We start from the raw sequence: 24,207 nt of genomic DNA, 5'->3' as shown, positions 1-24,207 counted from the left end.
TGAAGATGGAGGTCAATAATGCCCTAATATACTTAACTCGAGATCCTCTTGTCCAGATCTGCCACTACTACCTCGTCATCTTTCTCGATCCGGACTGTAACACCCTCCATACAACATTGTTTTCGACCCCCCCCTCCTTTGGTAAATAAATTCCATTTAATGAGATTGCAGTATGAGATTTACTACTTTGGCTGACCCTCCATCATCACATACTTCTTCCACTAATGCCGCACCGCCACTGGTTGGTTCACACCATTCCCTATCTTTTTTTGCTTTATTTACCAGCCCACAGAAGAATTATCTGATAATTCTTCATTCTAGTAACATAAAAAATGAAAATGAAAATAAAGATAAAAATAAACAAATAAAATAAAATTGTCAAATAGAAGAAATAAATAATTCTATTGCGGTAAATAGGCAGTCAAGGTACGTAATGCTGTAGTGGCATCAAGCCTCATCGATAGACGATCGACACCCTGCATGACCACCACCGTGCTATATCAAATGAGACCTTCCCAGGAGCGCCTCAAGAAGTCCTTAAAGCCTTCATTCCTTCATCCTTTCCATTCTGCAAAGGCCGTCGAAAAGCATCGTTCGTGATTACGATCACTCACCTCTCACAGTTATCGTCTGGATTCATTGTCCCGGTCAGAGGACGACTGCTTTTTGTATACCCACTATCCCCAACACCCCGCTTGGATCCGATTCGATTCTTCTTCATGCAATTCATCATCCGCCAGAAGACGGAGCGAAATCAAATCGAACCAGTTCGCTGCAGTTACCGCGGAAATATCCATCCTGATTGCTCCTTTGAGCTCGAGCCCTCTCATCCTGGCTTCCGACTTTCCCGTGCACCAAGCGGATAATCTCAAGCAACTGTAAGCCATCCATCCTAGCTGAGCCTCACGGCTACCTCTGTTTCTCCTTCTGCCTCTGTCTCTTCCCTGGACTCGCCTTGCTCTGCGTTCCTTTTAATGTCTTGCACTTGCTATTGCCCCTTCTTTGCCCCAGCACCAGCTCCACAAAGGGTAAGGCTCTTGCGCCTCTGCCTGTTCGCCTGATTGGCCTCTTTGGAGCTGCGGCTCAGCCACGTGTGTTTCTCTTCAAAAGCCCGCCGGCCTCATCTCACTCTCTTCGTATTCCTCAAGTTCTGTGAACGAAAGAGTGCCCACTCCTGAGGGATCAGAGCTGATCTGCGCTGCCAAAACAGATCCCATAAGAGTGCTATAATCAACACGGTTCAAGGCGTTGCGTGGTAAGTGAACGTATTCTATTTTCTTCTCATCGATATGATTTCATCTCTGTCATTGCTGCTGTACCCTGGAGATCAGTTATCATGAGGCCTAGAGAGATGCGGTCCGGGTAAAAGGTCCAAGCGGGGATCCCTCCATGCAAGATAATCAACATGAGACGCGATAAGCACGATACCTGATGGTTACCTTCTTCCACGCAAGGCAGTATTGACTAACAAGGCGGATCATCGCCTATCCTCCTCTTGTGGATATGAGAGAGCCAAGGAAATCTACGCCAAACCCTAGGAAATGATCCCTCGCTATGGACAACATCTTACAGCATTATCCGTCTGCTGCACAACCTCGCTTGCATCAAGCTCTGCAGGGGGAACGGTCGGGAGAAACGTGAGCTGCTGTCCGCAGAATTTTACTGAAGAGTTTGTGGCAGCGCTGATTTGCCATTTCCTTGTTCGGACATCCTACCTAAGGGCTGGGCTTCAGAGGGGCAACCTAGTACTCTCTGCTTTAAGGATAAGGATGTCTACCCCTTCGGGCCTGGATTTCCGTTTCACACCCGCCTAAAAGCGGACGAGCGAAGTAAAGTGCTTCGCTTTGCATGAGCATGATACGCAAGGGATGAGCGTTCATTACATGATCTGAAACCGGAGACACAAGAAACAGCACCAAAGAGCGATCGCTGAGCATATTCATGGATTGCACTGTAAACGATTTAAGTGGTCGAAAACTCCACATGATGTTGCTCTGACCGCCTTCTGGGGACACTCCCCTCCACCCCTCTCATGCTCAGCGAGACAAAATGATCGATCCAAATCAATGGTCCTAATATTAATAGTCGTCAATCGAAGACTCCTTTACTTCCATCGATTGGATGTATTGATATGAGTCGTTTCTACACGGTTGATATTGATCGATTTGTTGCCCACCGCCTCTCCCCGAGTTCCGCAGTCCTGCGTCCAATATTTACCAGGCTTACCCCACTGACCATCTCCTGGGCCAACTTGGCTCTAATCACTTTATCCCCCCTCACTTGGGCTCATCTTGCTCTAAGATCTGTCATATCCTCCAAGGGCCGCGGGGAAAAGAAACTGAAAGAAAAGAACCTGGGACGACGCAAAAAGATAAAAAAGAGAGAGGCACCGCGGAGGAGTCTGCCTGTGAATACATTGCTCGCCTCAAAAGACCCAGCCAACGTTGCTTTTTTGATGGTTCTCCCTTATCGTGGCTCGACCCCCCCAAACCCCGACAGATAAACCCACATCGCCTCCTCGGACCCGGTCTCTCACTGTCTCTGGTCTCTGTCTCTCTCTCTCTATCTGGCTGTCCCTTTCTTGTCCGCTTTGGTCTGGCCGCCTCTCCTCCTTTTTATGACTGCTCTGGATAATTCTGGCCACAACCATCGTCACCATTCTCTTCCACGGAATTCCTTCTGGACTCGCATCCTCATCCTCTGATCCTCGAATTGACTTATTTCTCTCTATCTTCCGAATCGGCATTCTTATCAATTATTGCCTCAGAATTTATCTGTGCTTTTCTCATTTGCCTGTTGCTTATTTTTAGGGCTGCCGAGACCTTGACTCATCATTCTTCGCGTGGTTGACGATCGTCGGTGTGGCCTTGTAGTAGGCTAGTACGGAGTACCATCCCCCACGATACGCGCATTCTCCGAATCGCCCGCTTCCGAATCACATCCCTTGACCGGTTCACACAGCCACTTGTCCCGCATTAATATACCCAACTTCATCCTGCCAGCATCATTTCCCCCTTTTATCCATACAAGCGTACGTACTATCATCTCTATTCTTCTTTGGGGGTTTCTTCATTGGCGCATGCATCGTGCAGCCCCTCTGGACGATTCCTTTCTGCTTGGAATTCGCCAGCTGACGGTCGCCTTACAGACAACCGACAGTCTTCATATCCACTTGACCAAAGTGACCATCACGTACCCTTCTCGTTACTATAACAACCTTGTCAGTGCATCTCTATAGAATTATTTCATTTCGCCATTCGAGTATCCGGGATTTACATCTTGTCGCAATTACCACTACATTCCTGCCGACCTTCAATTCCATCGCCACTTAACTTCCGAGTACGATATTCTTCTTGAGTTGATCTCGGGGAGTAAGTCTATGCTATTTGCTCAAACGCTATGAGCGAAGCGAGCATTTTCATCAAGAGCGATCCAGACGATCACAACAACAATCACTTCATGATGTCGCAGAACGGCTACTCCCTAAACAATCAATTTGGAAACTCCAACGAGGCCGTGGATCCCTCGGAGCTGACCATGCAGAACAGCGGTTTCATGTCCTACCCGTTCGGGTCACAACAGAATATGTCATCAAGCTTCAACTTTGGGAACTCTGGAATCGATACAGACGAATTGCTGGACCTGGAAATCAACGGTCAGAATGGGCTCCCACGAGATACCAGCATGAACTTCATGCAGGATCACTCCGGTGCTGGCATTTCTATGAGCCATCCCGGCCATATGTCGCAGATGTATTCCAACACTCCTGAAGGGGCTCCGATGCACAGCCCCTTCATCCACAGTTTCAATTATGATCATTTCCGCGGTCTGAACCAGCAACAACACAATCCCTCCCATCTCCAGGGTTCCCATTTCGAGCAGAGCTACGTCAACTCCAAGGCACGCCCGAGTCTACAGGCGATCGACCGCACATCTTCCGATGGACGCAGCCCCATGACCCCTAAAACTCCAGCTTTGGGTGCCCTGACTCTTGGAACTCCGGAATCTGGTAGTTTCCCTACACAACCGATCCGTACTGGATTGCAACCACGGCATCAGAAGACTCTGTCCAACCAGTGGGATGGCACCCCCGGAAGCGCCCACTCCTTCGGTATGGAGTCCCCCATTTCGTCGCCGGGCCATCCCTCTCATCATGCCGCTATCTCGGAGATCCTCAAGTCTGGCAAGCATGCCTCTTTGCCAGCCAAGGTTGATACACACATTCCGGGAAGCGCCCAGGATTTAGAATCACAAGAAGCAAAGCGTCGGCGCCGAAGAGCTTCGCACAACCTGGTCGAGCGCCGTCGGCGAGACAACATTAACGAGCGTATTCAGGATCTCTCGCACCTCGTACCACAACATCGTCTGGAGGATGACAAGGTCCGGAAACAGCTCGTCAATAACAGTGCCATGTCAGGAAATGGATCCAGTTCAAACGCAGCCACTTCTCTCCTGGCCGGTGGCAATGGCCGTCGTGCTACTGCTGGTAACATCACTATGGGTCTTCCCATCGAGGAGAAGGAGAAGGGCCCTAACAAGGGTGACATCCTGAACGGTGCCGTGGGTTGGATGCGTGACTTGATGTGGGCTCTTCATGTTAAGCTGCAGCAGGAGTCTGAGCTCGCGGAATTGATCACTAGTCTCGGAGGCACCTGGCCGTTTGAACAGACGGAGGAGGAGAAGCGCATGCGGAGTGAGATTCTGGACGCTTTGGAGAAGAACGATCCTAGCACCTTCACTTACAGCCGAGGACCCGGGAGCGGCTTGAGAGTGCCCAAGCATACCAACTTAGCGGGCGAGCCCATTTCCCAAAACGGGGCGCTGAGCCCGCAGAGTCTCAGCCCGTCCTACAACAGTGGTGGCAGCAGCAACGGCGGGAACTCGGGTCAAGCACAATATTGGAACAGCTCCGGTCACGCGGGAATGAGCTTCAAGGAAGAAGATGAGTACGCAATGGAGATGCAGTAAAGAATCTCTTCCTTTCTGTGGGATCGCAACTCAATCGGTCATTATTTCTACGAGTGCATGTCATGACATATTGCATACACAGGCGTCACACGGAGGGATAGGGTTCAGCAGGTGACCGGCGTACGAAGTCTTGACATCTCGTCATTTTTGATGTTACCATCCGGATCTAATGTTTTCATCGCCTGTCGCTTGGTCTTTGGGCTATCGAGTGTATCTGATTATTGTTTCATATTCATGGGGTTGTCCGTTCAAGATCTAGCTTGTTCTATTTCCTTCTGCTTTTTCAAGCTTTCCAGCTTTCTCAGACCACGGTGTTATGTTGCATCTCGACATTGATGTCGCTGCATAGCACCGGCTTATGAATGACTACAGCGTTTTGTTTTCCTCGGCGGTAATCTCACACCAGCAACGGCCCTCGCACCATCGTTGACTCGCCGTGGTTTCTCTTTTTCAGTCTCCGGCATATGTTCTGTTTACATTTATATCGATACCCTATTTCCCTTTCTCCTTCTGACATACACGGCTGTCTGTGGTCTCTGTCTGTTTCGGATGCTTTCGTATTACACGCGGATTTGGTGCGCTACGGCTTTGCAATGTACCTTCACTGTTGTTGTGGACGAGCCTGCCCTCGATTACTAACCATTTAGTGCTATCAGTTATTGTAATCCATTAAAGCCTTTCAAATTTGACTGACTCGTTGTTCCCCGCGTATCTGAGTGTGACCTGGTAATTCGATTCTGGCCGGCTTCTGTAGGAGATATACGCCGGCTTTTACAATCGTCACTAATTACAGCGTATTTCACAGTCGCAGTCTTTACTATGTCAGTGAGACATGTCCATTCATCTAATTCATTTTTTGCTGAATGGAATACACATTTTACTCGCCACGAATCTTACGGAAAAAGTCCATGACACCCGTGAAAACAACGAGCAGAATACCACCACCGGGACCGAGACGGAGCACCTTGGGGATGAAACCCTTGTAGAGGGCGCCGAAGCCTTCTTCCTTCATGACGGTGCCAACGGCAGGCCAGGCCCAGTTGTACTTGGGCACCTGGCCGGCGACCTTGGGGGAGTTTTGGATGCGCGACTTGACGACGTCCATGGGGGTGTTGAGGACGGTACCCGCGATACCACCGATGGTACCCGCGATCAGGTCGTTGCGGGTCTGCTGGGACTTGTTGCCGGGTTCGGCAGCGGGGAGCTGCGCGCGGACTTGGAAGATGCAGCCGAAGTAGCCGCCGTTCCAGAGGATGTGACGCCACAGCGTCGACTCGAGGCCGTTGTACATGGCAAGAGGACCCTCCGTGGCGATGATCTTGCGCACCACGTCCAGCATACCGTTGTACTTGCCTGCGGAAGCGCGATCCTGCAGACGGATCTTGACCAGCTCAAAGGGCACGACCACAAAGGCCTCGGTGGCGCCCGCGGTGGCACCTGTCAGCACGGCCAACGACTGTGTCTGCTTCTGCGCGCCGAACAGTCCCCGGTAGAAGGAGCCCCAGCTGTCGTTGGCGGCGAACTTGGTCGCACGCTTGGGAGCCTCCATCAGGATGGGGGCCGAGATACCGCGGTATAGACGTGAGAATCTGCTCAGAGTCCCACGATTAGCTTCTGACATTCACTGGTCATTCCTCCCATTTAATAGGGGCGGCATGAGTTCCGTGCATATGTGCATATGGCCTACCCTTCGTTCTTGACGATCTTGCGGAAACAATCAAACATGCCATTGTATCTTTCCTCTGCAGCGGAGGTAACGACATTGGATTGAAGTTGCCTATGGTTTGTGGGCATGATGGCCCCATGTCAGCTGCGCTTCCTTTCAACCCGACTTCGCACGACCGCATTGGCGGGTGCAGAGATTCCAGAGCACTTACACTCGTGTCTTGACGACATCCAATGGGTACCTGTGTAATTTTGAATTGCATTCGTTAACGGGCTAAAGTGAGGTTATGGGTGGAATTGACCGAGGAGGAATCGCATACATGACAAGAATCTGCAAGCACCGCGGAGTTAGCACTCGAGAACATAATGGCCAATAGACCTCAGCGAGTTCATACCTCTGATACACCAGCGACAGCTCCAGCGGCGAACTGGTAGGCAAACGGAAGAGGCTTTTGGTTGCTGGACGACATGATGGGCAAACGATTATTCGGCGTGAGATAAACAAAGAAATGGTAAACGACCAGACCCTAATCAATTTCAGAAAAAGAGACTAAAGGAACTATGGAAGCCAACACAGACCTGACACCAGCAGGGGAAAGCAAAATAATTGAACGCAAGCTTGAGCGTGAGGCAGTGGTGAAGATGGTAAAAGAGGTTCTGCGGTGTCGGAGAGTGTCGGTGCTCGCTCACCGGGTGTCTTCCCGATCGGGTAATACTATTCGCTGCCCCCACATGCTGTCCTGTCCTCAGGAACCGCCCCACGGGGTCTGTTTTACTGCATTCATTTACCCGATAACAGCCGTTAACGGTTACGTTGAGAGATATTTAGGGGACAGTATATCTTTCTATTGTTATTGCCATTAACGGTGTCATTTTTATCGTCATCATGCGTCAACACATTTAGTCATCAGGAAGTTTATTTCACAACATCATCATTGTCCCAAGAGCACCAATTGCCCATATCGCCCATATCGCCCTGATCGAGCGTCGGCTGGCTCCATTCTCTTGCTGGCTCTTGGCCAGGGTTCCGCTAGCCGATACAGTTGCTACAGCGGTACAGCTGGAACCACATGCATACCCAGTTGGACAGCATCCTCCACCCACAGTGTCTGCACAGCTGAACCAGCCACTGGCGCATCGTCCCGTTCCGCTGGTTGCAGTTGTCGTCTGGGCTGGCACCACAATGGTACGACCATCCGACGTGATGGTCGACGATACCTTCGCAGGGCAGGAAGTAGTGTCACAGTCTCGTCCTGTGCGGCAGCAACCTCCTTCATAATACGCGGAACACGCATAGAACCCGGTTGGACAGATTGAGCCTGCCTGGCTGCTCTGGGAGGTGGTGGCGGTGGAGAGGCTGGTAGGTCGAGCTGGAGGTGTCAGCCCACCTGTGGATTGTGTTGTCCTGCTGCTGCCAATGCTACTTCTTGAGGACTGGGTAGTCTCTGGAGGGACGGTGCGAGTACCAGTGGACACTATGACGGTGGAACCCAGGGTTATCGTCACCGTGAAGACGTTGGCACCTGTGCAAATGAACATTAATCAGCGTGTCGCGCAGATAGACTCAATCCGAACTGCAGAGTCAGCAACCTGAAACTTACATCCGCCACTGACACACTCATAGCCAGGAATACAGCAACCGCCTCCCATGGAAGCCGGACAGCTCATGTACCCCTGCTGACAGGACCCGATGACGCCAGAACAAGTCTGGCCTTGAGGACAACAGCCTACATCGCCCAACCCAGTGTCCTGGACCAGAACACAGGTATCTCCAGCGCCGCAACAGCTGTTCGGCCGGTCAATCGCCGTACAAGCGAAAGTGCCAGTCGGGCACTTAAAATCTCGCCGAAACAGCGGGCTGAAGCCCATATTAGTCGACACCGATGGCCGAAATGGATACACCCGAGGTTGGATCTCCGGTGCCTCGTGGTTGTCGTAGCTTTGAGGGTTAAACGTCTCGTTCGTTGCTGTCAGACCAACCTCGTCTGCCCCTTCAAAATCCCAATAATCAAAGAAAAACTTCTCACCCTCATCCTCGGACATCTTCTTGACACCGCGAATGACTGCCCTTGGAAAATCAGGCTCCAAGTCGTCACCCCCTAGGCAGACATCTCTGATGGCTGGAATTGACGATGAGCTGCCATTCGTTGAGAGGGCGTGCACCGGAATCAATGCGGGTCCTAAGACCCAGGCTATGGAAAGGATGGGCCACATCGATCCGTGTACCCTCTGTAGCTTTGACTCGGTTAGTATACTAGTCTTCACAGCAGATACGACCATCTTACAAGGCGACAATGAGTCGTCGATCAAGCACAGAGTATACAGCTTAACCCAGGCTTTCAGGTAGCCAAATAAATACCAGTCGAGGATCAGCCAAAACAGAGGCTTGACAATAGTAGATACAGTGGTTCCCAAGTCATGAAGTCTGTATAGCTTTCACTAGTATAAAAGAAAAGAAGCAAAAAAGCAGCGCACTGCAAGCCTAAAACATGAAAGTACTCAATAATAAACATGTGGCTGGGGACTCAACACCTGATTCTGCTGGCAATACAGACAATAGTTACTCACCGCTTTATATCCAGTGCAACCGAGTATCGAATCCATGAAGTATGTATTGATATTACGAGAGATTAGATACCCGGGTAGTGTCTTCCTTAACTGCCCATAAGAGGCCTGCGTCTTTCACAGTATGCACATATTCTATTCCTCGCTGAGGTAGTATAAATTACTTGAAACTGCAATAAGGCAAAGATTGCAAGGACAATAGGATCGTCGCAAGGGTCATAACACGCCGTATGAGGGCAGGGGTATCGTCAGCAACATGCAATGCTCACGCTTTAGAACAATGTAATGACACGGAGAAAAAGGAAAGATGAATTGGGACAGACAGAGGACTGGCATGTTAAGACAAAGTGCAGTGAGATAATTGTGGAAGGGGAAGGGAAGAGAAAGAATGAAAACAAGAAAAACTAAAATCGCAAACGAGCTGCTTTGGTGTCGGCCAAGTGCCCTCAAAAAGAGACTGGGTAGGTAAACGAGGTCGTTTGACATGCTCAACGGCGTAGACATAAACAACAGTGGTTATTGTGTTGACGAGTCTATTGGGCCTCCACTTGTCGTTGGCTCGCCCTTCTTAGTATCTTCTCCCTCTCCGTTGATTGCCTCTGGCGCCGAGGCCTGTGCCGAAGGTGTTGTCTTTTCCTCGCCCTTGCTCGTTGAGTCCCCATTGTCGGTGCTTACTTCAGTGCCGTCTTCTGTCGAATCTTTGATTGAAGGCTGCTCAGGTTGTTCGGACTGGTCTGACTGCTCTAGTTGGGTAGAAGCTGCCGCTGCCGCTGCCGATTCGGCTTCTGCCTTCTCCATTTCGGCTGCTCGGGCTTGCTGTCTCTCCCAAACCTCCTTCCGGATACGGTCATCTTTGACTCGACGTTGTCGCTCAGCTTCTTCCACGCCGCCACTCTTCTTCAGCTTTCCCTCTTGAACAAACGCACCAAGCTCTTTCTGGAAAAGCCCTATCCGACGATTCTCAAGTTCCTTCTGTCGAGCCTTTTCTGCCCTCTCGATCGCTTCTAATCGCGACTCATGATTAGGCTGGAGTGCGCGAACCTCACCCAGAACGTCATCCTTCGCCTTCATGGGGTCAACCGCTGGGTCAATAACCACGTTGCGCGAGGTGTTTCGCAGAGCAACGCCTCCGTTGACATTATGCTGCAACGCCTGCTGTTTGGTAGCCTGTTCGACTAGAGCAAAAGTCTGAGCGGCCTTCTCGAGATCATCTTCAAGATCCGCGGCCAGATCTTCCTGCATGGTTAATTGATCGCGTTCCTCGCACACAAGCTGGAGCTCCTTCTCCCAAATCTTCGTCCAAATCGGTTTCTCCCGCTTCAGGAATTCTTGCATTTTTTTCAACTCCTTGGTGACGGCGCTAATTTCTTTGCTGACGCTTTCTAGCTGTCTTGGGAGAGGTCGGACTCCACGTGATACCACGTCTTTACGAAGATCTTCAACCAAATCCTGAAGGTCGTCGACGCGCCCAACGAGTCGTTCTGACTCATCTGCGAGTTCCTTTTTGCCGGCGTTGACACGGGCACGACCAGCATCTCCTTCATAGGACGGCACGGCAACATCTGCAGCTGCAGATTTCACAAAATTTGCCTTAGCACGAATCGCATTCATGGAGCTAGCAATATCTGACGAGAAATTTGAGTATGTCTGCCGTAGCACTGCAAGATCACGCTTCAGACTCTGAAGCTCAGCCAGTTGGCTGCGACTTCCAGTAATAGGGCCCTTCCGAGCGGATCCGTCTGGAAGGGAGGTCGGGATCGAGACTGGAGGCGCGGCGGCCAGGCGAGCAATCTCCTTTGCGGCCTCTAACTGACGGTCTGACACGCGCTGGATGATATTTTCTTGTCCTTCAAGAGTACCTTTAACGCCTTCAATCAGACGACGAACACCTCCAAGCTCATCATCGAAATGCTTCTTGACCTCGTCAAGTATATCCACATTTAAGACAAGAACCGATCTGTCTTTGACGTCATTCAAATCTTCCAATTCATGCCGCACTCCAGAGATTGGGTCCTGAATATAGATCTCCGGCAGGTCAACCCCGTTGTTGTGCGTATTCCAAGCAAATTTCTCAATGAATGCAAGCTGCAATCTTCCTATGGTCAAACCGCTGTAGCCTTCCGGAAGGACATATTTTTTGATCTTGCTTTTGTACTGTAAAAATAAGGTAAGTTCTTTCCCGGGGGACGGCTGTTCAGACGCAAACTGCGAGGTCTGTGGTGGAGTTGATACACCGGTAGACGGTCGTTGGATGGCTGAGCTTGGTGTGCCCGGCGCTACTCCTTCATTTGGTATGGAGATATCCTTGGCCGGTTCAAACGCCTCTGCCAGGGATGGTTCCTCAGCAGACTGAGGCGCCCCGGGCTGTTTTCCGGCGACTGTAGGGCTATCGATCGTACCATCTTCAGACCGGAGTGGCACTTTGTCCGGGCGTATCTGGGATGTAACGGAAGCATTTGCCTGAGACTCTGTCGGAGATGCGGTGCGAGCCTTGGCGAGCTCACCCTCTCCTCCTTGCGCAAGGTGAGAGGATGGCAATGGCTTCGCGGTTTTGCTTGGAGTAACCGCATCTTGCGGACGATTTGTCGACCGTTGTCTACCATGTGCATAAGACCCTCGCAAGCGTACTGCATTCAAAGATTCGCGGACATCACGACCGCGATTTGGGACGGGAGAATTCTGTGTTGGCAGAACGGGGACACCATTTGATGCTCCCAAATGTTTCTGTATCTGGTAGGCAGAAAACCGCCGCGAGGCTCGTCTTTCCAGTTCTCCACTTCTTTGGAGGGCACCCAAAGCATCGTCCTGCTTGGGGGGAGGGGGCGGAGGGGGAGGAGTAGGATAACCAGAGAAGTCGGGTGAAGGCATGGCTACATTGGAAATTGCGGTCTCAGGTTGCGATGGCTGAGATAGAATCTGCTGCGCTTCTCGTCTTGACGCTTCCCTCTCCGAGTAGCTAGTACCCCTCGTGTCGTTTGAAGTCTGCACAGTAGAACCAGAATGAGCCCCGCTGGACTGGTCTTCGAGTGAGCCATTGCTTCCATGCCGACGACTACCTGGCCTTTTCGGCGAACTGGCGGTGGCTTCCTCATACATCTGGTTTGTAACGGCACTCCCCGAGCTTGCCTGCCGACCAGGTAAGGGACGGCTTTCTTCCCTTTGCTGCCGTGAGCGCAAGCGAGCCTGCTTCTTCTTGAGACCATGGAGGAGATTGATAATTATGTCACGAATACGAGGCAGATATCGATCGAGACTCTGAGGAGACGCATCCTGGCTCAGAGTATCTTCCAGGATTGTGCGGAGGAGGTCAGGCACTGGGCCCAGGTCGGAGGTATCAACACCAATCGCGTTGAAGGCGCGGCAGGCTAGGTTAAATTCGTAACCTAGTCGTACATAGACGTCTGAGACTTCGTTCTCAGACGCCTGTCTTCGAGACCATTGAGTCAAGGTCTCCAGTAGTTGTTTTGTAGCGACAAGGAGGTGGGTGACACTTTTCTCGATTTGGGAAATTTGTCTATCGGGCTGTGAGGATTTGATAGAGAAAGCGTCGTTAGCGTAAACAAGGCAGAAAAAAAAGAGCCAAGCCAGTATCTCGAAAAGCACAGTCGGAAAGCATGACGGAGGGGGGGAATAAGCTTACCACAACAGTCCTTGACGACTGAGACCTGCCCGAGCTGGACGAACTGCGTGGTGCTGAAGATTGCGAGGTCATGGCGGAATCGGCACTGCTCGCAGACCCAGCGGGAACGTGTCGAGGTGGACTTCGCTGGGAGCGAGACGAACCGCCCAAGGTAGACTGCATTCGTTGGGACACCGTGAGAACACTTTCCTTTAAACAGCACGGGCAACAGGGCAGTATTCCAGTGATGTTGTAGAAACAAACCTAGGTCGCCGAAAAGGAAAGGGAGGGGCCCAACCGACACAAGGAGTGGGTGTGAGGTGGGAAGGGAGAGAAAGTCACTGGAACAGCGTAATTACGCGGAGATGAAGGAAAACAAAGTCAAGGGAAGTGTAAGAGTGAGACGAACAGGCCCCAAAGATCATACCAGCCACCACTTGCGGAGGATTAGCAGATTGTTCTCAATGGTGGACTTTGATCAATGCTGATCGTTTTGGGCCGCAAGTCCGCACGGCGCACCTATCTTGTAGAGTGACAGTATTTAATATATTAAGGGAGTAGACTAAGTTCCGATCTTGTGGATTTTAGTGGTTAGATAACAGGGACTGTCGATGATTAGGCGCTCCTCAAAGACATGATCCTTGCCTGAGGCCACTAATAATATCAGTCTAACCCATCCGTTTTAAAAAAACTACCTTTACGGTACTTACCTTTCCAGGGTTAGGTTCCTTCAGTAACTTACCTACAATTGGCGGCCTCAAGAGGGAAAGTTTCAGCTGCTTTCATGAGCTTTTTGAGACACCAGCCTCCGCCTTTCTCCATGTAAGGACTATCTATGACAATAGCAAACTCAATGCAATCTCTTGAGAGTTGTAGTTTATCGCTCCATAAGGGAAGTTTACATAAGTGTTGAAACTGGTCAGAGTTCTTTCATAGGTCGTTCTTATTTAGCATACGACCAATATGTACACGGGTGGAGATAGGCAAATGTGCTTCTGAGTAAGGTAAGGTACCTACCCATGTGTGGCCTTGACAAATCACATTTATTAGACACCTCGAACCTGCTCTTCCTCAATATGGAGGGGTATATTGCTCTCATGAGGCGGAGAATGGTGAGGTGACATTACTGAAGCAGATCTACTCCTTGTACAAATGTGAAGCAGCATATCGTCAACATGGAGACTGAATTCCCAATGCGAGTACCTACCTTAGATGAGATTGCACTTTAATAGCACAGGACCAGTACTTAGCGAGGCAAGCACACATGACTTGTGAATGGTCAGCCCTCCAGTCATTCTATATCGATCGCAAAACAATGAAGTTAAAGTACTCTGTATGGTTCCAAGGTTAATAATAGCCAATATAGCCATGAAATCTATCTCTGTATAGTTTGAAAACGTCAAGCACAGCGTAGCAAAAACAACTCAATAAACTCCCGGGAAAAAAGGCCATTGTATGGAAAGTTATAGTACCTAGACACTGTTCAGGCACCCACAACCCTCTCAAATTCACATAATTTTCATTCTCCCTACCTGGCCACTGAGTGGGGACCAGAGAGAGACCCTAAGGACTTTGGAGTAGGCGATTTATATCTGAGAGAGAGAACTGCCCAACCAAGGATACTTTATGCTTATTTTTCCATTCCAGACCCTTCGAAATTTGCGGGTGTCATCGACATCATCGTGCCTTACGTATCTGGAGCGGTGGTGAAACTATCCACCGTCACCATTTTCATTTCTAGCAGACTTGGAAGGAGCTTGATCTTCAGAGCTCTCTGGTTCTAAGGTATTCGGGAAAGAGTACTAGAAAGCTACCTAGGTAGAATAGTGTGTGCGCAGCGCAGTACGCACTTAAAGTCTCACCAGTACAGAATTTTGGAGCCTTGGTGCCTGAAACTCGTCTTCCCACTAGCATTTTGTACCCTTCACACCTACTTCGTACTTACCTTACCTTACCTTAGTGCTCCATCCGTAACCACAACCTTACTGGACCTCATTACCGCACCTCCTTCATCTAGACTCTAAACACACATCCATCCTATCATCCAACTTCACCCTCCTTCCCCTCTTCCTACACCTTGAATAATTTTTTTCCTCCTCCCTCTTTTTACACCTCTCAGGTTTTTTCCCGATCGCTGGTCGAAGCGCCGTGCTTCCATTCTCCTTCGATAGCTGCTTCGGCCCTTTTGTCTCCCTTTGCTGCTTCCTTCCCCGCGTCACCAGCGTCCTAATTTGCTATCTGTCCTTCATCGCCTTGTCAGTGCAGCCGCTGTGCTGTGGCTTCGTGCCTGCTCAAGACTTCTACTTTCTTTAGCCTTGCGTCATACTGATTTTTGAGGCGGGGGCTTTGCTTTGATTGACGATGGCTTCCACCGTCAACTCTGTCTCAGCTGCCAGCAATGCGTCTTCGCAGAATCCTACTGGCAGACCATCTTTGAAAACGACAAGCTCTAAGATGTCGGATGGGGGTCGGCGGCAATCCGGAAGCCCTTTTGATGCCGGTGCTAGGTATGTTGTCTGAGTCGCTCCTAATCTATTCCCTAACAATCATTTTGCTCTCATGTTTGTTTCGTTTCACCGCTGGTCTCCTCGAAGTATTATCTTCCAGAGTACTCGCTATATTTGTTTGTGTACTTTACTGCCATTAAGTCTCCCCTCTGTTCCCTCTCCAACCTCCATCTCAAGCCTTTTCGAGCACAATGGTGCTTGACTGTAACTCTGAGTTCGATCGCCTTTCGAAGGATAGCCGTGTTTTGCTAACACTTTTCTCACAGACGCAGCAATTCTCAAAAGGCTTGGACGCAAGGCACAAATCCAATCACCCAGAGATCCTCACATTCACCACACAACGGAAACATGACTCCCAAGCCTTCCATATCTCCTAAACCCACTTCGAGAGAATCGAACACGCCCGATCAACATGCTCATGACCGCCTTATCTTTCTGCTCACTAGCTTCATTGTAAGCTTGTCGCCCCATGATCATAGACAGAACTGGATGTTAAGGATGGGACGCTCATTATATCTAGGGACTTGATGCTACTATCACTACAAGAAGCGGAGAGAGATTCACTGGGATTTTCTCTTCCTCCTCCCTTGAACCTCACGACTCTTCCATTCTTCTCAAGATGGTCCAACGGCCGGCGAAACAAGACCATCAACGAACCAATGGTATGAGCGATGTCGTCAGCCCTTTTCTGGGCACGGCGCCAGACCACAGCATGTCTTTTGATGTCAAAGATGTTGTCGATATTGCCGTGTCCAATGTCTCAACTGCGGATGTCACAGCTAAGGCGCCCAATGGTATGCCGCCATTCCTACTTCTTAGAATTTGTCACGATAAAGACGTCCCTTGCTGATCGGTTTCAGGTGCTTCGGGTGGCTTCAAGACGGATACCGATATTTCAGGAAACTTCGCGATGCGTGAACGAGCTCTGAAACGATGGGAGCCTGCAGCTGACACCGAGGTTGACTTATCTCTCGAAAGTACACACGATACGGCTGGATGGGATCAATTCGAGACCAACGAAAGGCTGTTTGGCGCCACTAGCAGTTATGATGAGAATATTTATACCACTCGCATAGACCGTTCCGATCCTTCATACAAACAAAGAGAGGCAGAGGCTGCCCGTATCGCTCGGGAGATTGAGAGTACCAATGTTGACAACATTCATGTCAGGGAGGAAAGAGGCTTGGCTCCGGTCGACGACAGTGGGTTGGACGAGGAAGACAAATATAGCGGCGTCCGCCGCGATGAGAAGAGCTTTCCGCCGCTTGTTTCAGGACAGCCGAACAAATACACTCCGCCGGCACGCCGACAAGCCGCTACGCAGCCCGCTGCTCAACCTGTCGCAACCCCCGAGGCCACTTCTACCGTTCAACAGACAGTTGCGACTCCGAAAGAGGCAGCTCCGGCTCCCGTCCAGTCCAAGGAAACAGTCAAAACTCAGCTGAATTCGAATTCAACAGCGACCACGACGGTCGCCGAGTCGGAACAAAAGTCGGTTCCAATCAAAGCTACCTCATCTGTCCCGTCAGCTCCAAAACGGCCCACGGCTGAGAATGCCTCTGCAAATGTGGAAGCCGAGGTTCTAGACCATTTCCGTCAGTTTGCCAACAGTGAGAAACTTAAATTGCAAGAGCGGCGCCGTAACCAGGCATCGTATGACCGGACGGTGAAGCTGAACGAGTTGATGAAATTCTCCAAGAACTTCAAGCTTGCTACACCTGTCCCCAAGGACCTGGTACCTATTCTTGCGAAGGACCCACAGAAGCAGGAGGAAATTATTCAGAGAGCTCAACAACAGGCGGAGGAGAAGTTGGCCTCAAAGACTGCCTCGGGAGTCACTGAGCAGAAGCCCACATCTCGTGTCAGTGGAACAGTGCAGACCACTACACAGCCCGAGCGCCCCAATTATCCTCGCGGTCGCCAGATGTACCCTCCCACCGGCCCGCAAGCTGGGCCCGCTGGGCGGCTCCCACCCCAAGGAATGCACCCAGGTCGTCCGGGCACTGGTATGCTCAGTCACCGGCTGGCTGATAACCTGCAACAGCGGAAGGGAGCAGCAATGGCGCCTGTGCCCACGCCTTTGCCGATCCAGGAGGTTCGCATTCCTCCTAGTGGCCCTGCGGCAGATCAACCGGGCGTATCCAGCCCGAATAAGACGCAGACGCCTACCTCTGCTGTTTCGAGCAAGTTTAACGTGAAAGCCATGGAATTCAAACCGAATCCGACTGCGAGTACCTTTACCCCCGGCGCCTCGTCCATCTCATCGCCATTTGTTAGGGGCCGCTCTGTCTCCCGCGTTACAAGCCCTTCTGTCTTCTTTGGCGCGAAGAAGCCACGGCCGATCTCTGACCGACCGTCAATCAATGACCAGTTCAACCCTATCAAGCGCATGAAGAAGGAGAGCACGGAGCAATCCGATAAGGCCTATAATTTCAATGGAGGCATCCCTCCGGCTTACAAGACCCTTCCTACCTGGGATGTAGCTCCGGCCAATGAAGACAAGACTTATGTCCAGATGTTCAAGCAGCCCGTTGCTCTGCCATCCATTTCTCCTCAAAGCCGCTCTTCTTCCACCCCTCAAGTTCCTCACCAGCCTCAGCTCCCTTTCCAATTTCAACAATCGACCCCGGGATTGCCTCCTGCCTCTGGCCCTCCTCATGGTCCTCACAACCTTCATCCTCAACAGCATCATGGTTCTGGCCCAGGCCATTTTGAGGATCATCACCGTATGCAGATGTCGGCATCAACATCTCAGATCTTCCCTTCACCGAGATTGCAGCACGGGTACCCATCTCCTATGGCTCCGCATGCCCAGCTTGCGTTTGGACAACCTGTCCCACAGTTCTATGTGAACCAAGGAGGTCCGCAACCAGCTCATCTCAGGCCTTTTCCGGGAGCACCTCAGTTTGTCAACCCTCAGACAGGCATGGGCGCCCCAATGATGGTCCAGCAGCCCTCAAGCGGGCCATATATGGGCGGTCCTCAGGGCATGACGCCCTATGCTCCTCAAATGCAGATGTATTCTCCAAACCCAGGTCATGCATACCCTCAGCACGCCCCTCCTCCGCAACCTCACAGTGGCTATCCAAGCCCTAGCCGCGGTGCCCCCATGATGATGCATCAGAATTCTCAGCCGGGGCAGCCCCCTCAGCCGGTCATGTTCATGTCACCAGGGCAACATGGTCAGCCCGTGTATGCTGCTCAACAACCAGGTCATAGTATGTTTTTTACAGTTGTCGGCCCCAGCTAGATTGTCTAACTTTCAATAGTGCCTCCCGTTCGTGGTAATTATCCTCAACAGCAACCGCATTTCCAGTCTAGTCCTCACCAGAGCCATCATTATCCACCTCATCAACATCGAGCTCCTAGCAGCGGATTCAACCAGATGCCTCAGATGCCACCTCAAATGCCTTCTCAGCCCCCTTCAGCTGTATCCTCTAACTCCCAACCTGAGGCTACAGATGAAGTGAAATGAATGATGTCAATGTCACCGTCGTTGACGCTCAAGAGTCGAGACATACAATCTTCTGAAAGTGTGGCCTCAGCTGGTCGCGCCACTGGGTCTCTGTTGAGCCTTCTAAACTCCCTTATAGTTGATGTGAGGCTTCCTGTTTGGTGGTGGAACCTTTGCCCTCCCTCATCTCGGATTTTCCTGCCGAACCACTTCTGTACATCTGGTTCATCGTCAAAAGCTGCCAGTGGTAAGATCCTTCGGGTGGGCAAATTCTGAAACCATAATGGTAAGTAGTATGTACACTGTGGGAGCCGTACGCTCGAGTAGTCGATGCTGACAATCGCGCGGTCAGCGTCTTGATGTCCTGCTGTGGTCTTCCTCAGTTCCGGCTCGCATCCGCACAGGAGGTGATTATATCTGAAACCCGGAAGTCTTTTCAACGTCAAGGTCCGGGAATCATCCGCTTTGGAGGTACTGTTGGTAAAGTCATATACTTTGGCGCTTGCCTGTGGAACAGACAGAAGCCTGCTATTTGAAGAACCTCGCGGATGGATACAAGGTGAAAGCCGTCAATTTTACTTGTGACCTCGCGGTAGATACCTACCGCTGGAAATTATAAGCCGATCATGTTCTGGAGATTCGTTTATGTCTTCTTAAGTTGTTGATTTTGTCTACTTTTCTACTTCTTCGACGTTCTCGTCTAAGCTGCTGTGGTAAACGAAGGGGGAAGGTGGAAGGGCACGTTGACAACGTGTCAGCCACTCTTGTGGCATTGTGGGGAAACCTGGACTACTCGAATTCTCCATATTGAAAACCAACTTCACTATAGAGGTGGACGGGGTTCCGAGAGGGGACGCAACGACTAGCTATCAAACAAGGGATAACATGACCACTGTGAGAATTAAGACGAGGATTTGAATGGAGTTTTATTAAACCTATCGTCCGAAGTTAGCATCAAGTTCTGTCTTGGTCGTATGAGGAGTTTGATGTAAACAATGAACACCACTAGCACCTCCTCAGGTCTTTTCAGTTTATATTGCGGTCGTCATTCAACCAAGAGCGACGACGGTGCAGCCGCGGTACTATGTCTCCCACTCCATAACATCGAAGATATACCAGCGGCCTAGCAAAAGCGAATTCCACAACTCCGCACCGGAAACAGCTCACACCATCCCGCGTCCTCATTTCGATTCAACTTTTCCATGCCCCTCGTTCATTCAAACAGTGACTGGGAGTCGCAGAGGTAGAGATACCCCGCCGAGGATATGTTTGCCACAGCCATTGGTTCCTGAATTTCCTCATGGAGGCGAAGCGGACCAGGAACCCCAGTTTGTGGCGCCATGATACTGATTTGATGTACACATGTCTCTCCAAGGTAAACAACGCCGTGAGCCTCGCGGTCAGGACCTCGTGCCTTTTACAAAATCATGTGCCTGTTTGACTGAACGAGCCCGCAGGAGAGTTGAGGACCTGAGGACAGATGGCCGTTTGTTCTCGGTGTATCTTGGAAGGGGGGATTCCGCAATTTCAAGGTCCAGTATATCTCCTCGCTTGAGAGGGGGGTACCTTCGGCTGTGTATGCAGCGCGTGCTCTGGGATAACGCGGTCTGACCTTTTACCAGTGTCACATCACTGGAGATGCGTAGCGGTAATGGAGGTGGAAGCAAAGTGTTCGAGCCCCGGGGGGAGGCAAAAGACGTACCAATTAGTAGATAAGAAGCTTGGAAAGTGGCTGTATGGGCTGTAAATAGATCATCGGTATGCGATCAAATAGGAAAGTCCCCTTGTAAAGTCGGGAGAGCTGTACAGCTCACTGGTTCTCATTAGAGCCGTAGAAGTTGATGCAAATGTCGCGTTGAGAGGAAGAAACGCTTCGGGTTGGGGAGAGATGCGGGCGGAGTGTTTTGTATTGTAGTCAGGAACGGAGTAACAATCGCCCTAAGCCGTATTGGGGCGGGGTATACTGAGGGCAATTCTGGCCAAATGATCGATCTGTGTCTCCCTCATTCTCACGAAGTTACAAGACTCCGAGGACGGGGTGTTTTTTTTTTCTTCAAACAGATTACCACCTTTGAGTCGGACCAACAGGGGCTGTGAGGTACGGAGTAGTTGAGCAATTACCATTTACTTGGAACGTTTGACATCCCGGCACTGAAGCTCCTGCGCCCATCCGAACAACTTATCCTCCTAATATAACAAAACACACTGAGTCCGTCTCGGCCATGGACTTCCTCAAATCAGCCGTCGCATCTGCGATCGCAAAAGGCAGCTCATTTCCTTATTCGCTGGGCGACAGAGTCGACCTCTCGGACTCTATCTGGTCCCTTCATAATGCTACCAAACGGGTATGATACTTCCCGAGGCTCTGAGATTGCAGCTGACTTACAATGCGTTGTCTACAAAGGAAGACGGCTCCCTGTGCAGCGTATTCGCCTTCGATATCTCTTCAAATGGTTCTCGCACCCCGTTGGCCAGAAATGCCGTACGTAAATCGCGGACCTTGAGACATCCCGGGGTAATAAAAGTGCTGGACACTATCGAGGTACTAGGAATCCTTGGGCGCACTCGTCACAGGACATGATACGAGACGGTCCTTTTTTACTAGGAGCGCATAATACTTACAGCACATAGACAGATACCAACATCTATATCGTGACCGAGCGGGTTGTCCCTTTATCTTGGCATGTCAAGCGCCGAAGTCTGAACAGGGAAACATCAATATGGGGGCTGTATACGGTGGCTGTAAGTGCCAGAATCCAAAAGCTGTGTCTTGATATAATTACTGAAATGTGCTTTTGCCTGGCTCCTATAGTGTACCCTCAAATTCATCAACGAAGATGCCTGTTCCGTTCATGGGATTATCAGGGCATCTTCAATATTCACTAGTGAGAGCGGCGAATGGAAGCTTGGGGGGTTCGATATCTTGAGTTCGATGAACGATGAGAATGCAGTGATATATGTGAGTTGACCACTGCTGGCCAAGTCTGAAGGATCTTTGAGCCTGCTGACAAAGATACAGACATACGGTAGCCTTGTACCAGACGCGGCTCGGTACACTCCGCCCGAAGTTGTCAAGGGCGGCTGGGATATAATCAAGAGACATCCCTTGGCAGCAGTTGATGCATATGGGCTCGGAATCCTGATATACGAGGTGTTCAATGGCAGTTTTGCGGGAGGTGACCAAGTCGGCAAAACGACGAATATTCCACCCAACATGCATCAAAGCTACAAGCGTCTCTGCACAGCCAACCCTAAACTGCGGTTGAGCGCGGCGCATTTTGTTGAGCAAGGGAAGAAGTCCGGTGGCTTCTTTCAGACACCGTTGATCCGGTTGGCGGACGACATAGAGAGCCTGGGCCTTAAGAACGATGCTGAGAGGGAGGAGTTTATCAGGTATGTCCAAAGCCCGTCGCGTATCTTGCTGCGGTAAGGTGCTGTGAGCTGACTGTACCAGCGAGCTTGATGAGCTTTCAGAAGATTTCCCCGAAGAATTCTTCAAGATGAAGGTCCTACCGGAGTTGCTCAAGTCAGTCGAATTCGGGGGTGGTGGTCCGAAGGTCTTGACTGCCATTTTGAAGATCGGGACGAAACTGTCACCAGATGAATACAGCTCCAAGTTAACGCCTGTCATTGTCCGCTTGTTCGGCAACCCTGATAGGGCTCTTCGGGTCTGTCTACTCGACAACCTACCATTCATGATTGACAACCTACCACAGAAAATCGTTAATGACAAAATCTTTCCGCAGATGGTGAGCTTGAGCGGAGACTCCATTATCCCGGACAGGGACTGACGTTGATCTTGTAGACGTCAGGATTCACAGACGTGGCACCTGTTGTTAGAGAACAGACTGTTAAAGCTGTGTTATCTGTCGTCAATAAACTCAGTGATCGAACTATTAATGGAGAACTGCTGAAGTTCCTCGCACGAACCGCAAACGATGAACAGCCAGGTATTCGGACCAACACGACCATCTGTTTGGGTAAAATCGCGAAGCATCTCGGACAAAGTGTAAGTGTAAAGTGGCCACTTATTCTGACACGCTGAGAAGTACTAAACTCGTCTGCAGTCACGGTCAAAGGTTCTCATTGCCGCCTTCACCCGATCGCTGCGAGATCCCTTCGTCCATGCCCGAAATGCAGGTTTGCTTGCGCTGGCTGCAACAATCGAGTTTTTCAACGAGGAGGATTGCGCAGGAAAGATTCTTCCCGCTATTTGTCCCTCTTTGCTAGATAAAGAGAAGTGAGTCCTAGATCTTAAATCCCTTTTATCCGGCCCTGATTGTTGGCCCTAACCGAATATCCTAGGCTGGTGAGAGACCAAGCGAACAAAACTCTAGACTTGTATCTACAGCGCATTCGCAATTTCAGCAGCTCAATGGCCGATACGGCAATAACAGCCACTGCTAGCGCAGAAACACCTAAGGATGCTGCACGAATCGGAACATCAAATGATAAGTCCTGGGCTGGGTGGGCAATCTCCTCGTTTACCAACAAACTTGCGACAGCGAACGGTGAGATACAGCCAAGTACGGGAACTAGTAAACTGGCCGAGACGGAGGCAACTCGCTCAGTATCTGTACCTCGCCCCACACAATCATCACACCCCACGCAGCTGGATCTACCTAAGAAAGAATTACGTGCCGAAGCTCAACCTCTTGGACGATCTCTATCCGATCAGCCAGTTTCAACCTCCATAACGGCGAATGGAACGGACGATGTCTACGAAGCTTGGGGTGCTATTGATGACGATGAGGAGGAGAATGGATTGAAAGACGACGACCCGTTCAGTGCTCCAGTTGTCACCAGCTCCCCAGTGCCAAAGTCCGCCACTGTTCCATTCGACGATGGAGGTGAGCCTGATTTTGCGGGGTGGTTAGCCGCACAATCCAAGGCCAAAGCGAAGAAACCCTTGCCCAAGGGTTTGAGCAAGCCCGCCGCAACCACAACCGGTACTCGAAACTCCGGCCATACCAACCTTTCTAAACCAAAGACGGTGGTGGCTCCCACCAAAAAAATTGATACGAAGCCTAAGGATGAGGGCGAAGATGATGGTTGGGGTGACGCCTGGGATTAATGCCAGAGATACAACTGGTTGATCTGTCAAGTCTCTCTTGGATATTCCGCATTGCAAGCCATGGAGTTATGGAGCATTAGATAGCGCTAAGATACCAAGCACATATTGTAACGTGATGATGGACTACCAATCCCACCGAGTCTTCGTTGTCCGTATATTTGAGGAGCCCTGCCTTATCGATATGATGGGATGATGCTTATCAATTAATCACATGCTGCCGATCCCGTGATCAACACGTTGTCTTTCTGTTTCGCCGCTTTCTCGGGCTGTACGGAGTACTCGGTGTGAGCTTCGGCTTCATCTTCAGAGTCCTGCTTATGGGGCTTCTATTACCAAAAAATTTTTTGTACATTCG

The 24,207-nt window shown here is 50.5% G+C and overlaps 6 protein-coding genes across 6 annotated transcripts; 3 read left to right on the top strand and 3 right to left on the bottom strand.

The window, feature by feature from the left end:
- Positions 1 to 405: 405 nt before the first annotated feature.
- On the top strand, positions 406 to 4,968 carry AFUA_1G09670 (basic helix-loop-helix domain-containing protein; the record flags this gene model as incomplete). Its single annotated transcript, XM_747241.2, has 2 exons — positions 406 to 1,255; positions 2,811 to 4,968. Exon 2 carries the CDS (start codon positions 3,400 to 3,402, stop codon positions 4,966 to 4,968), a length of 1,569 nt encoding a protein of 522 aa, XP_752334.2. The 5' UTR covers positions 406 to 1,255; positions 2,811 to 3,399.
- Positions 4,969 to 5,845: 877 nt separating this feature from the next.
- Positions 5,846 to 7,306, bottom strand: AFUA_1G09660 (putative mitochondrial 2-oxodicarboxylate carrier protein; the record flags this gene model as incomplete). The annotated part of the gene is made up of 6 exons (XM_747240.2): positions 7,213 to 7,306; positions 7,029 to 7,160; positions 6,954 to 6,964; positions 6,846 to 6,875; positions 6,656 to 6,745; positions 5,846 to 6,557 (listed from the first exon to the last, which is right to left on the bottom strand). The coding sequence occupies exons 2-6, from the start codon at positions 7,101 to 7,103 to the stop codon at positions 5,846 to 5,848; spliced, it is 918 nt and encodes a 305-aa protein (XP_752333.1). The 5' UTR covers positions 7,104 to 7,160; positions 7,213 to 7,306.
- Positions 7,307 to 7,412: 106 nt separating this feature from the next.
- On the bottom strand, positions 7,413 to 9,126 carry AFUA_1G09650 (putative GPI anchored protein). The gene is made up of 3 exons (XM_747239.2): positions 8,919 to 9,126; positions 8,235 to 8,868; positions 7,413 to 8,156 (listed from the first exon to the last, which is right to left on the bottom strand). Exons 2-3 carry the CDS (start codon positions 8,845 to 8,847, stop codon positions 7,555 to 7,557), a joined length of 1,215 nt encoding a protein of 404 aa, XP_752332.1. The 5' UTR covers positions 8,848 to 8,868; positions 8,919 to 9,126; the 3' UTR covers positions 7,413 to 7,554.
- Positions 9,127 to 9,290: 164 nt separating this feature from the next.
- AFUA_1G09640 (formin-mediated actin nucleation enhancer) lies at positions 9,291 to 13,403 on the bottom strand. The gene is made up of 2 exons (XM_747238.2): positions 12,839 to 13,403; positions 9,291 to 12,720 (listed from the first exon to the last, which is right to left on the bottom strand). The coding sequence occupies exons 1-2, from the start codon at positions 12,998 to 13,000 to the stop codon at positions 9,715 to 9,717; spliced, it is 3,168 nt and encodes a 1,055-aa protein (XP_752331.1). The 5' UTR covers positions 13,001 to 13,403; the 3' UTR covers positions 9,291 to 9,714.
- Positions 13,404 to 13,580: 177 nt separating this feature from the next.
- Positions 13,581 to 20,673, top strand: AFUA_1G09630 (putative PAB1 binding protein (Pbp1)). The gene is made up of 6 exons (XM_747237.2): positions 13,581 to 15,324; positions 15,591 to 15,777; positions 15,845 to 16,118; positions 16,185 to 18,542; positions 18,594 to 19,064; positions 19,131 to 20,673. The coding sequence occupies exons 1-5, from the start codon at positions 15,179 to 15,181 to the stop codon at positions 18,797 to 18,799; spliced, it is 3,171 nt and encodes a 1,056-aa protein (XP_752330.2). The 5' UTR covers positions 13,581 to 15,178; the 3' UTR covers positions 18,800 to 19,064; positions 19,131 to 20,673.
- A 96-nt stretch (positions 20,674 to 20,769) lies between these two features.
- Positions 20,770 to 24,112, top strand: AFUA_1G09620 (COPI-interacting protein CEX1). Its single transcript, XM_747236.2, has 9 exons — positions 20,770 to 21,123; positions 21,183 to 21,320; positions 21,410 to 21,520; positions 21,591 to 21,737; positions 21,798 to 22,171; positions 22,233 to 22,527; positions 22,584 to 22,787; positions 22,846 to 23,018; positions 23,084 to 24,112. Exons 1-9 carry the CDS (start codon positions 21,001 to 21,003, stop codon positions 23,850 to 23,852), a joined length of 2,334 nt encoding a protein of 777 aa, XP_752329.1. The 5' UTR covers positions 20,770 to 21,000; the 3' UTR covers positions 23,853 to 24,112.
- Positions 24,113 to 24,207: the final 95 nt, after the last annotated feature.

The sequence above is a fragment of the Aspergillus fumigatus genome, chromosome 1 (genome assembly GCF_000002655.1).
Source record: "Aspergillus fumigatus Af293 chromosome 1, whole genome shotgun sequence".
NCBI lineage: Eukaryota > Fungi > Ascomycota > Eurotiomycetes > Eurotiales > Aspergillaceae > Aspergillus > Aspergillus fumigatus.
This window is presented reverse-complemented; position numbering and strand designations above follow the sequence as displayed.